The following is a 13677-nucleotide window of genomic DNA, read 5'->3' as shown; positions in this document are numbered from 1 at the left end:
CGTCTTCTGCTGTCTCCTGGAGGGGCCGGTGCTTTAGCTCAGTCAAAAAGTGGCTGAGCTAAAGAGGTAGGCAGCTGAACTGAATGAACTGTATGCCACTGAACTATTTAACCCACAATATTCAGTGGCACATTTAATTATGTGAAAAACCCATTTAAGGCAGTGTAAATAAATGTTTGTAAATCCTGAATCCTTATAATCAGGGGTTTTGGAGTATAAGAATTCAGGATTTTTAACCATTTATTTACAATGCTTTACTGTCTTAAATGATTTATTCACTTTATTAAAGTTGCCATTGAATATTATCAATTAATATGGTATGTTAATGGTATACAGTATATAAAAATCATGTAAATGTAATCATTATTTACTGATTCCTCAATTACTGTAATTGTTTTGGGTATATATTTTTATTTATTTATTTTTATTTTTATTTTTTGGTTTTTGGGCCACACCCATTTGACACTCAGGGGTTACTCCTGGCTATGTGCTCAGAAATCGCCCCTGGCATGGGGGGACCATATGGGACGCCGGGGGATCGAACCGCAGTCCGTTCCTTGGTAGCGCTTGCAAGGCAGACACCTTATCTCTAGCGCCACCTTCCCGGCCCCTATATTTTTATTTTTGAAATTTACCAGTGGCTGCTGCATTCTCCACCTCAAGTCACTTAAGTTTTCCCAGTTTTTAGAGTAAGATAGGGGTGGGGAGTGTCGGTTTATACTCGAGTATATAGTTATTTGAATTTTGGCAAGTCAGTGAAAATTCAAAATCGAAAATTCAAAACTTCAAAATTATACTTGTTTGTACATTTGTAGTGAGTTAGAGAAACTATACTTTTCCATAAATAATGATTAATTTTTTTTCTTTATAGGTAATGCATGATCTTTTTATTCAGAAGAAATGAGTGTAACTACTATTGCACTAAGAGTTGAAACCTGGCTTTTAGCTACGTGGCATGTTAAAGTTCCTCTAATGTGGCTAGAAGCTTGTATTAATTGGATCCAAGAAGAAAACAATGATACTGATTTGAGCCAAGCACAGATAAATAAACAAGTATTTGAACAGTGGCTTCTTACTGATCTGAGAGATTTGGAGCATCCTATTTTACCTGATAGCATTTTGGAAATTCCCAAAGGAGAACTGAATGGATTTTTTGCTCTACAGATTAATTCATTGATTGATGTAAGTCAGCCTGCATATTCCCAAATACAGAAGTTGAGAGGTAAGAATACAGCAAATGACCTAGTTACTGCTGAAACTCAGGTTACCCAAAGACCTTGGGAGGCAAAGCCTTCACGAATGCTGATGCTACAGCTTACAGATGGAATTGTACAAATACAAGGAATGGAATATCAGTCTATTCCAGCTCTTCATAGCAATCTTCCCCCAGGCACAAAAATTTTGATTTCTGGAAACATTTCTTTTCGACTTGGTGTTATCTTACTAAAGCCAGAAAACGTGAAGGTTTTGGGTGGAGAAGTAGATGCTCTTTTAGAGGAATATGCCCAAGAAAAAGTACTTGCAAGATTAATTGGGGAACCTGACTCTGTAGTTTCAGTCGTAACAAGTAATTCAAACCAGAGTGTTCCCAGAAATACAGACATTCTAGAATCTGCAGTAGGACCTTCTGATGAAGAACTCTTGGCAAGTCTTGAAGAAAGTGATGAGCATCCTGTTAATAATGATGCCTCCTTAGAAAAAGGACAATTTGGCATATGTAGTTCTTCAAATAGTATTTCCCCAGAACAGTCATCTGTTGAAACAGGGTTTGTTAATTTTTCAAGGCCAAATGAGAGACCTCCAAATCAATCTATGCTCATTGATGATGAGTTAGATGACTTTTCACTGGAGGAGGCTTTACTTTTAGAAGAAGCTGTTCAGCAAGAACAAATTGAGACTCAAGAGTTTCAGCCACTGACTTTTAACAAAAATACAGTTGAAAGTGTGAAGAGATTTTCTCATGATGATATGGATGATTTTTCTTTGAGTTGCCAAGATAGAAATAATCAGAATGAAGAAAACATATCTGGACAAATAACTAATGGAGACAAATTTTTCAGTTGTCCATCTGCTAATCAAAACCATGTTGTTTCAGCTCGTGATGGATCATTACCTTATGATTTTGCAAATAAAGATAAGAACTCAGAAATAGACAATAAGATAAAACAAATCAGATCAGATGAATGTTCCTTAAACAATGAAATAATAACTGGAGAACTGGTCAGTAATGTAACAGAAAGGAATTCACAAATTTCTAATGAAAAAAACTACCATTTACAGACCCATTCCTTAAGATCATCAGAGACAACCACTAATCTTTCTGTTGCTTTGGATTTGTATTCTCCACCCTTTATCTATTTGTCTGTTCTAATGGCTAGCAAACCAAAGGAAGTTACAACAGTGAAAATCAAAGCTTTTATTGTAACCTTAACTGGAAATCTCTCAAGTTCTGGTGGTGTATGGAATATAGCAGCAAAAATTTCTGATGGCACTGCCTATCTAGATGTAGACTTCAGAGATGAAATACTTACGAGTTTGATAGGGTTTTCAGTAGCAGAAATGAAAAAATTGAAAAAGGATCCTCTTCAATACCAGAAGTTCCTGGAAGGTTTGCAGAAATGTCAGAGAGATTTAATAGATTTGTGTTGTCTAATGACTATTTCATTTAATCCCTCTTTATCTAAAGCAACAGTACTGGCATTACAAGATGTTAATGTGGAACACTTTGAGGACCTAAAGAAGCGACTGAATAATTAAGTTATCAAAATTGTGTCCAAAAAAGCCAAGGAATATTTAGAATTTATCATTTTGTTTTTTAACACTCCTTGTTTTTATTACTATTTATTTATTTTTGGTTTTGAGCCATACCCAGTGGTGCTCAGGAGTTTCTTCTGGCTCTACACTCAAGCTCTCTCTGCTTGGACTTGGAGGACCATATGGGATGTGGGAGTTGAACCCAGGTTGGCTGCATGCAAGACAAATGCCCTACCAGCTGTGCTATCACTCTGGCCCCCAAAACGTCTTTTTTTTTTTTTTTTTTTTTTAATTATTTTTTGAGCCACACTTGGTGGTGCTTATTCTGGATCCTATACTCAAGAACCAGCCTGACTTGGACCGTATGAAATATTGAGGATCAAGAATGGAAAGCAGGGGTCGGGTGGGGAGGAGGGAGATTTGGGACATTGGTGATGGGAATGTTGCACTGGTGATGGGTGGTGTTCTTTACATGATTGAAACCCAAACACAATCATGTATGTAATCAAGGTGTTTAAATAAAATATATATATATAAATATACTGCTTCTTATGATTCACATACATACGTAGAAAGAAAAAAAAATATTGAGGATCAAACCTGGTTTGTCATACAAGGCAAGGATCCTACCTGCTGTACTGTCACTTGGTCCCCAATAAGTTTAACATTTTTGGGGGGACACACCCGGCAGCACCAGGGGTTATTGCTGGCTCTGTGCTCAGAAAATAAGCCTGCCAGGCTTGGGGATCATATGGGCTGCGTGGGATCAAACACATGTTGGCCACGTGCAATGCAAACATTCTACCCGCTGTTCTTGTCACTCTAGCTTGAAGTTTAACTTTTATGGTAACATGTATGTAGGAATATGGTGACATGTTTGGATAAATTTTTTTTCTACTTTTCATTTTTTTTTTTTTTTTTGGTTTTGGTTTTGGTTTTTGGGCCACACCTGGCGTTGTTCAGGGGTTACTCCTGGCTGTCTGCTCAGAAATAGCTCCTGGCAGGCACGGGGGACCATATGGGACACTGGGATTCGAACCAACCACCTTTGGTCCTGGATCGGCTGCTTGCAAGGCAAACGCTGCTGTTCTATCTCTCCGGGCCCTCTACTTTTTATTTCACATCAGATAATTGCTCAAGCATTGTATTGGTATTTACTTATGAGTCCTTGTTAAAAGTTAATTAAGAATAAATGCTGTAATTTGGTAAGTTTGTTATAAAATTTAGGAAAAATTAAATCCTGCAGATCAAAAAACATCTGCAGTGGTGGCAAAATAGTATACTAATCTTATTTTGTGATTGTTAAATACTTGGTATATTTGAGAAAGAATAGATTAACTATATCTCTCAGAGACAATATTGAATGGTTTTTGTTGCTGTTGTTCTTTTTTGTTTCTTTTGTTTTTTGGGCTAAACCCCGGTGACAGGGGTTACTCATGGCTATGTGCTCAGAAATTGCTCCTGGCTTGGGGGACCATATGGGATGTGGGGGGGATCGAACTGCGTGATCTGTCCTAGGTTAGCCATGTGCAAGGCAAAAGCCCTACCACTTGTACCATTGCTCTGGCCCAAATATCCAATAGTTTTTTAAAAAAAAATATTTTTTTTGGGTCACATTTGGCAGCGCTCAGGGGTTACTCCTGCCTGTACACTCAGAAATCACTCCTGGCAGTCTCCTTGTATGGAATGTCAGGATTCGAACCACTGTCCTGCTTGCAAGGCAAATGCCCTACCTCCATGCTATTTCTCTGGCCCCTTAAAAAATTCTTACTTTAGGGCCAGCTAGTCCAGGGATTAGGAAGCAAGTCTTGCATGTGACAATCCTGGTGTGTTCCCTGATACTCTATGGTGCCCTGAGCATTACCAGCTACATTTCTAGACACCCTTGAGTACTGCCAGAGTGGTCCAGTTAATCCCTGACATTTCTTTTTTTGTTTTTGTTTTGGGGTTACTTCTGGCTCTGTGCTCAGAAATCGCTCCTGGCAGGCTCGGGGGGGGACCATATGGGATGCCGGGATTTGAACCACGGACCTTCTGCATGCAAGGCAAATGCCTAACCTCCATGCTATCTCTCCGGCTAATGCTGATCTTTTTTTTTTTTTGTGTGTGGTTTTTGGGCCACACCCGGCAGTGCTCAAGGGTTTTTCCTGGCTCCGCGCTCAGAAATCGCTCCTGGCATGCACGGGGGACCATATGGGACTCCGGGATTTGAACCGATGACCTTCTGCATGAAAGGTAAATGCCTTACCTCCATGCTATCTCTCCGGCCCCTAATGCTGATCTTTTAATTCAACTTAAGTGTATACCACTTTTTCAGTTTAATGTTAAACACATTTGAGGGACAGGAGAGATAGCTCAGTGGGTTGAATCCTGCATTTTACCAGGGAAGCCTGGCTTCATTCCATATGGTACACTACATAGTAACACTGCAGAATACTCTGAGCGTTGCAAGATGTGGCCTCTCAATCACTGAGCAGGAGTAACCCCCACCACATGTGCCATCCTTCCCAAAAAGAGAGAATACATTGATAGAACACCTGGCCTGAAGATATAAAACCCCAAATTTTCCTAGTACCACCTCATACTGAGTGTAAACCCTGAAGCACTATCAGTTAGGGACTCCTTGCATTGCAACCAGTATGCATATACTAGCACCCTGCAACTTAGTATGCGAGTATTGTAATCAAGTGTGCATCCCTGCTCGTCTAGCAACAATAACTATATTAGGGAATAAGGGAACTGGATTGAAGGAACAAAATACTGAAGAGCCACCTGTGTGAATTAAAATTATTTTTATTAATCTTTGTCCTTTGTTAGTTTTATTGATGTATTTTGGAATTTTAGACCATACCGTACAATCAAGTATTCAGGTTATTCCCTGATAAACTCAGGAGTGACACTTGCAGTACTAGGGGGATCATATATGGTACTGAGAGTTCAAACCACAATTGATGTCATATGCAGCAAGCACCTGTACTTTCTCTCCCGTTCCAAGGTATCTTTTTTGCTTTGTTTTTGGGTCACCCCCAGCGATGCTTAGGGGTTACTCCTGGCTCTTCGCTCAAAAATCACTCCTGGCAGGGTCAGGGGACCATATGGGATGCTGGGGATCAAACTCAGTCTCTCCTATGTTGACTGTGTGCAAGGCAAATGCCCTACCACTGTGCTATCTCCTGCTCCCAAGGTATCTTTAATTAAAAAAAAATTAGATAATATGAAGACAGAAGAAAATAATATGAAGACACTTGTTTTCTTTTTGTGTGTGTGTGTGTGTGTGTGTATGTGTTTTGTTTTTTTTGGGGCCACACCTTGTGTTGCTCAGGGGTTAATCTTGGTTAAGCATCCAGAAATTGCTCCTGGCTTGGGGGACCATATGGGAGGCCGAGGGATTGAACTGCGGTCCTACCACTCCGTGCCACTGCTCTGGCCCCAAAGACACTATCTTGCGTTAGCTAAAGTAGTGTAAGAAAATATTGAACTAAGAAAATACATGTACAATATTTTGGGGTGTATGGTTTTGGCCACACCTTATGGAGTTCAGGTTCACTCCTGATTGTACTTGGAGGACCATATTCAGTGCTATTCTCCCTCCCTGTATATATAGTGTTGTATATAGTAGGAGGAGTACAATATATTTTAAAAACTTTAGTCTTTTTTTTTGAAAGATGGTAATGAGTTCAAGGCACAAAGCGAGTTCTTCTATGATCTTATAATAACCTATGTATTTAACTTATAAGAGGTCTAAATAGATTACATTTTCTCTTGTTTTAAATACTCAAGTCCTGTACTTTGTAACTTGTGCTTGAAAGTTTCATTTTCAATATTCTTCATTTTCAGTAACTACAGACTAGGTATAAGAGCTAGGAAAATCCCTTCTTCCTATTGGTGCTTTGAGATTTGTTCTCTGTCCTGGAATACTTTTGCAGGTCTAGTTCATCTTTGCCTTATTTTGCCCTCAAACCTCTTTTCTCATAATTCTGCTTGCTCTTTTTAGAGTAAATCTTCTTTTCTTTTTGTTAACTTTTATTGTCAGCTTCCTGATCTTTAAAAGGTAAAGTTTAAACTCTTCAACTATTAAGTACCCCTCTTTTTTTGTTTGAGGGGGCCACTCAGCAATATTCTGAGGTTACTCCTGACTCCACACTCCGGAATCACTCCTGACCGTGATTGGGGGACCATATGTGGGTATTGAACCTGAGTCAGCATCATGCAAGACAAGCTTATCTGCTGTGCTATATTTCCTGCTCTCTATAAGATCCTGTTTTATGATTTGATTCTTGACTTCCTTTTTATTCTTATTTTTTTATACATAGTATGTTCCTAGTTTTTAGTCACAGTCACAATTTTAAATTATTTGTAGATGTCAGATCTGGGGCTAGAGCAATAGCACAGTGGTAGGGCATTTGTCTTACGATTGGCCAACATGGAACTGACCCAGGTTCAATCCCTGGCATCCCATATGATCCCTCAAGCTTGCCAGTAGTGATTGCTGAGTGCAGAACCAGGAGTAACCCCTGAGCGCAGCTGGGTGTGGTCCAACTCCCCACCCCAAAAGCCAAATATAGAAATAGGAGAATTTCATGATTTCATATTCAAGTTCAGTTATCATGTTCCATCCTTTATGACACCAAACACTTCGTTTTGTTTTTGGGCCACACCCGTTGACGCTCAGGGGTTACTCCTGCTTCTGCACTCAGAAATCACTCCTGGCTTGAGGGACCATATAGGACACCGGGGGATCGAACCAGGATCCGTCCTAGGATAGCACTTGTAAGGCAGAGAGGCCTTACCTCTAGCGCCGCCGCTCCGGCCCCTGCACCAAACACTTTGGTATTTTAATTCAGTTTAAGATTTAGGTGCCCATTGAAATTCCCTCCATTTTCATGCTTCCTGTACAGACACAGTTAAATTTGTAGATTTGCGGGCCGGAGAGGTGGCACTAGAGGTAAGGTGTCTGCCTTGCAAGCGCTAGCTAAGGAAGGACCGTGGTTCGATGGCCCGGCGTCCCATATGGTCCCCCCAAGCCGGGGGCAGTTTCTGAGTGCTTAGCCAGGAGTAACCCCTGAGCATCAAATGGGTGTGGCTCAAAAATACCCTCCCCCCCAAAAAATTTGTTGATTTGCTTTTCTATCCCTACTGGGCAAAATGGCCTTTGTTGTAAGTTCCTCCTGTTTATTAGTAACATTATTTCTGTTAGCTGCCAGTAACATTTTCAGGTAAGAGCACATGCTTAGCATGTCTTAAGGCCCGAATTAAATGCTCAGCCCTACATGCTACATTCAACCCCCACTCCCATCTTGGTGGTTCTTGAGCATTGCTGATAGTGATCTGGGACCCTCGAGCATCACTGGATGTGGACCCTTTAAATTCAGTAAGCAAAGTATTCCATGAGGGACAAAATTATTGTGAAGCATTACTATTGTATAAAAACTTCTTGTAGTTATTAGTGTTTGACCTTTATAAGTCTGGCGTTTTTTGATAAAAGTGAATCATCAAATCTGGCAGAAACATGGGATGGAAAATGAGCATTATTACTCCTTGAGAGTGAATGCTTTTAGAAAGTCACTATTCTTCATTCTGAAGGTTTTTTTTTTTATATAGATATCCTTGCTCCTGTAGTTAGTAGCTTGTTTCTGAAAGTTAAGCACTCACTTTTGGAGTTTGCAGGCATACAAGGTGCAGCCAGACATGTATGAATTAACTGCTTGGACTGGAAGTGTGACTCTGTGGTAGTATGTATGTGCCTTGACTTCTCAACTCTACAACAGCAATGATGATAACAATGAATAATGCTGGGAAGGGTTGGGGTAGGAGTTAAAAGTACTGAACACTTTAGTAGCAAATTGGAAATTTAGAAAATAGAATAAAAGGAAAAATTAAGAATTTAATGAATGAAGAACCATAGAAATAATCCTATGGGTTAAGTGCTTACCTTGCACCCATACATATAATCTTCCAAACCTCCCAGGAGCAATCCCTGCACCTGAAATAGTAGTAAATCCTGAGCCCCACCCACTAGGTGTGACCCCAAATCAAAACCAATTTAATGTTTAACAATAAACAGATGGGAAAATACTGGTGAGAAAAGGTTCAGAATGATGGGTAGAAAGAAGGATTGTTACAAAATAATTTAACAGAGAAGGGCTAAATTAATGTCACTTTATCAGAAGGAATAGAAAATGTTTGCAGTTAGTGCTTATGAATTTTCTAAAATGTATTTAACCAGTTTATACATTTTAAAGGTAATCTTCAATAAAACCCAAAGCAAAAAATGTTTATAGAGGAACATACTTTATCATAGTTAAAGGCCTAATCTCGGTAAAACAAGACTAAAAGAACCCAAAAGTTCTAAATCCTTGCTCATTTCAAGATGGGAGGTAGGAAGGAAGCCACACTTGGTGGTTCTCGGGGCTTCCTCCTGTGCTCACTCCTGGCAGTGCAGGGAAACTAGCATGGGGGGCTCCAAGCTGGTTAGTTGTGTGCAAGGCAAGCACCATACCCTCTGCTATCTCTAGCCCTCAGGATGAAGCTCTTAAAGAGTAGTGAGTTCTGGCTAATTCTCAATGTGGAGCAAACTTTCTTGCCGGTTTATGTACTAGAAAAATGATTTATAATGTATTACAAGAATGTGAGCATTCTTGTTTATTTTTAAGCCACATTTGGTGGTGCTCAGAGGTGACACTTGGCAGTCCTTGGGTGACCAGATGGGATGTTAGGGATCGAACTTGGACTGGCTGTTTCAGTCCCAAGAGTGTAGTATTCTAAATTTTGAAATATATGGAACTTTTAATTTTTTTTTAATTTATAGAACTGTTTTAATGCTTTGTATTCAAAGAGATCTGAAGAAAAAGACTAACAGGTGCTGCAGAGCATAAATAGTCTTGACAAAAAATCATAGGGAATGTGCTTTTCATTTTCAGCCCTTGATTATGCAGTCTAAGGATGATTTTTTTTTTTTTAGTTTATCATGCAATTTTTGCCTATTAACTTTCTGGATCAGTATCCATTCTTAGGTTGAAAGCAAGTAAGTCTCAAATTTATTACTCTCTTTTCTCACATATCTTAACTATATTATTACCTCCAAGCAGAATGTATTTGCCTGCTTGGCTAACAGAAGGTCATTTAGTTGGCTGCAAGTAAGAAAGGGTGTTTCTCAACCCAGATGCCCCACGACAGATGAGAGCCTAAAGAAACTGGTATATCTACACAATGAAATTCAGCCATTAGAAAAAAATGAAATCATGAAATTTGCCTATACATGGATGGATATGGAGACTTACGTTGAATGAACTAAGTCAGAGGGTGAGAGATAAACACAATCTGTGGGATTGAAGAAAAATAAAAGACACTACAGTCATAATACCCAGAGACAATAGAGATGAGGTCTCGGAAGGACCAGCCCATGATATAAAGCTTGGCACAAAGAGTGATAAGTGCAGTTAGAAAAATAACTAACAGCTACCATGACAACAATAGAGAGAAATACAATGACTGTCTTGAAGACAGGCAGGAGGTGGGGGGAGGTAGAAGATGGGGATATTGGTGGTTGGAAAGTTGCACTGGTGAAAGAGGAAGTGCATTTTATGGCTGAAACCCAATTACCAACATGTTCGTAAGCATGGTGCTTAAAGAAATTATTAAAAACAAACAGATCGAGCATTGCTTGTTTCAGAGGGACTGGCACACTAGACAGCAAAGTTTCTTGAGTATTAAAAGTAACTTTCATTGTATCCCATGCAATTAAAATGGTTGTGAAGCATTAGGAAGTGTCAATAAAAATGATGTAGCCACGGGGGTGGGGGGAATGTATCTTGGTTTGTGGGTTAACTTTCTTAGTATAGTGACTCTGCTGGGCCCCATAAGCACGGCAGACATTTTGAGGCTTCCCCCGCTTGCTTCAGCCTGGGAACTTTTATCATCTCTGGCATTCATCCTGAGCTTGCTTCCGCTAAGGCAAGTCTTCCTGGGTTGGAGACTGTGGCTAAAGCTGACTGCTGGGCCGCTTAAACCCTCTTCACTTCACGGCCATGGCCGTGCACTCCACTTAGCCAATGAATACCACCACAACATGTAGAAAAACCGACAATAAAAACATGACAATGGGGAAACTACTCAGACCAACATCAGGCATAGAGAATGAAGATGGCAACTCTGATGACCCAACAACGGTGAACCACCTAGCTAGTCTTTCATATATGGAATTTAGAGAAGAAATATGGAGGATGTTCACAGAATTCAAAGTATAGAACAGAACACTAACTTTCTTAGTATAAATGTCTCTCAAACATTGGGATAAACAATAGGTTACCAACTTTTGTTTACAATAGTCTCTAGCAATTAGAAGAATTGTGATTATCTCATAAATAATGAGGTTTTTTTAAAATAAATTTGTGGATTCATTCTGTTGTTATTCATTATAGGATTCAAATTTAAGAGTGCAAACCCATAGTGCAGGGGTCTCAAACTTGCAGCCTGTGGGCCGTTTGCGGCCCTCCATACAACATTTTGTGGCTCGCGGCCGGCCTTCAAATATCGCAGTATTCACAATTATTTGCTTACCGAATAATCACAATAAAAATCGCATTAGTAAGAAAAACACATTAAACATTCGCATACCCAGAGCAGTTCTGTTTGAGTTATGCAATTGTTTAATGAGATTGTTTGCAATTTTTTTCTTACTAATGTGATTTTTTTATTGCGAATATTCAGTAAGAGAATGATCGCGAATACTTTGCACCTAGCGCAGGTGTCATTTCCGCTGGTCCTGCCTGCTGTCCCTTGCATTATCGGAGGCCTAAGGGAGAGAAGTTTATTACAGAATTAGATTTTGTCATACCTTCATCATGACTTCATCAAAGCCTGCAGTGAAGAGGAAGATTGATAACAAGCACAGACAATTTCAGGAAAAGTGGGAGACGCAGTATTTCTTTGTTGAGCACAGGGGCATCTCCACATGTCTTATTTGCTCAGAGAAAGTTGCAGTGCACAAGGAATACAACTTGAAACACCATTATTCAACTAAACATGCTGAGGAATGTGCAAAATATCAAGGAAATGAGAGAGCCAAGTGGGTTGCCGGTCTTAAAGCATGTCTAATGAGGCAACAAGATTTCTTCAAGAAAGCAACCAAAGAGAATGTTGCATCAGTTGAAGTTACATGGTTAGTGAGATGATTGCTAAGGCAGGGAAACCATCCACAGAAGGAGAGTTTGTTAAAAAAAAAAAAGAGTGCATGTTACAGGCTGCAAGTATTATCTGTCTGGAATAGAAAGGTCAGTTTAGCAAAAATCAGCCTTTCTGCCAACACTGTGGCAGAGCGCATTTCTGACATGTCAAGTGACATTTATCATCAACTGTGTGAGAAAGCCAAATGTTTTGATGCATACTCAGTTGCTCTAGACGAGGGCACAGCTATAACAAACATTGCACAGCTCACAATTTATGTCCGTGGTGTTGATTGCAATTTTGAATTGACAGAGGAGCTGCTCACAATAATTCCAATGCATGGCCAAACCACCGCTAATGAGATATTTCGGCATCTGTGTGATGCCATTGAGAATGCAGGTTTGCCATGGAAGAGGTTTGTTGGAATAATAACCGACTGAGCGCCATCGATGACAGTAAGGAAAAAATGGACTGGTGGCACTTGTTCAAAAAAAACTTGAAGAGGAGGGTGTAGAGAAGGCTATTGCTCTTCACTGCATTACCCATCAGCAGGCCCTTTGCAGTAAATGTCTGCCGTGTGACAATGTGATGTCTGTTGTTGTGAAATGCATCAACAAAATCAGATCCAGGGGCTTAAAGCACAGGAGGTCTCATGCTTTTTTTAGAGGAAATGGAGTCAGAATATGGAGATGTGCTCTATTTCATCGAGGTACGTTGGCTCAGCAGGGGAAATGTCCTGAAAAGATTTTTTGAGTTGAGAGAAGAAGTGAAAGCCTTCATGGAGAAGGATGGAAATGCTGTTTCTGAGTTGAGTGATCACAAATGGCTCATGGACTTAGCTTTTCTTGTTGACATCACACATAAGCTGAATGTACTAAACAAGATGTTACAAGGCCTGGGGCAGCTTATCAGTGCTGCCTATGACAACATGAGAGCATTCTCCACAAAACTTGTGTTATGGAAATCCCAGCTCTCTCAGACAAACCTTTGCCATTTCCCAGCATGCATGGAACTTGTAGATGCAGGCATACCATTCAGTGGTGAGAAATATGTTGATGCTATTTTTAAGCTGGAGAAGGAATTTGATCACAGATTTGCAGACTTCAAAAAGCACAGAGCCACTTTCCAAATTTTTGTGGACCCCTTTTCCTTTGATGTGCAAGATGCCCCTCCTGTGCTTCAAATGGAGCTCATTGACCTGCAATGCAACTCTGATCTCAAAGCCAAGTTCAGGGAGACTAGTGGAAAAGCAGACATGCATAGGCAATTTTGAGAGAATTGCCCCCCAGCTTCCCTGAGCTTTCCCAAATGTTCAAGTGCACCATGTGCCTTTTTGGGAGCACATATTTGTGTGAAAAGTAATTCTCCACATAGAACTTCAATAAGTCAAAGTACAGGTCTAGATTTAATGATGATCATCTTCAAGCCATACTGAGGGTCTCAACTGGTTCCTCTCTAAAGCCAAATGTGGTTCAGATTTGTGAGAAGAAGCGCTGTCAAGTCTCTGGCAGCAAGGAATAGGCAAAAGATGCCATGTTCAGAAGAACTGTTCATGATTTTCACTCAATGTTCTATTCATGTTCAGAAGAAATAATTAAAACGACTAATAATGACGTTTGAGGACTTTTTTTTTTTTTTTTGTGAAATCCCTTATGAGGCCCAGCCTCACCCTGACTTTGCCTCCTACGGCCCCCAGGTATATTGAGTTTGAGACCCCTGCCATAGTGCTTGTAAAGGATTCAATATAAATCAATTTTA

General features: G+C 39.9%; 1 protein-coding gene across 1 annotated transcript; it reads left to right on the top strand.

The window, feature by feature from the left end:
* Positions 1-876: 876 nt before the first annotated feature.
* RMI1 (RecQ mediated genome instability 1) lies at positions 877-3131 on the top strand. The gene has a single exon (XM_049770632.1). The coding sequence runs from the start codon at positions 901-903 to the stop codon at positions 2755-2757; it is 1857 nt and encodes a 618-aa protein (XP_049626589.1). The 5' UTR covers positions 877-900; the 3' UTR covers positions 2758-3131.
* Positions 3132-13677: the final 10546 nt, after the last annotated feature.

Source organism: Suncus etruscus, chromosome 3 (assembly GCF_024139225.1).
Source record: "Suncus etruscus isolate mSunEtr1 chromosome 3, mSunEtr1.pri.cur, whole genome shotgun sequence".
In the NCBI taxonomy this organism is placed as follows: Eukaryota; Metazoa; Chordata; class Mammalia; order Eulipotyphla; family Soricidae; genus Suncus; species Suncus etruscus.
Note: the sequence above shows the minus strand (reverse complement) of the source record. Positions and strands in the feature narration are given on the sequence as shown.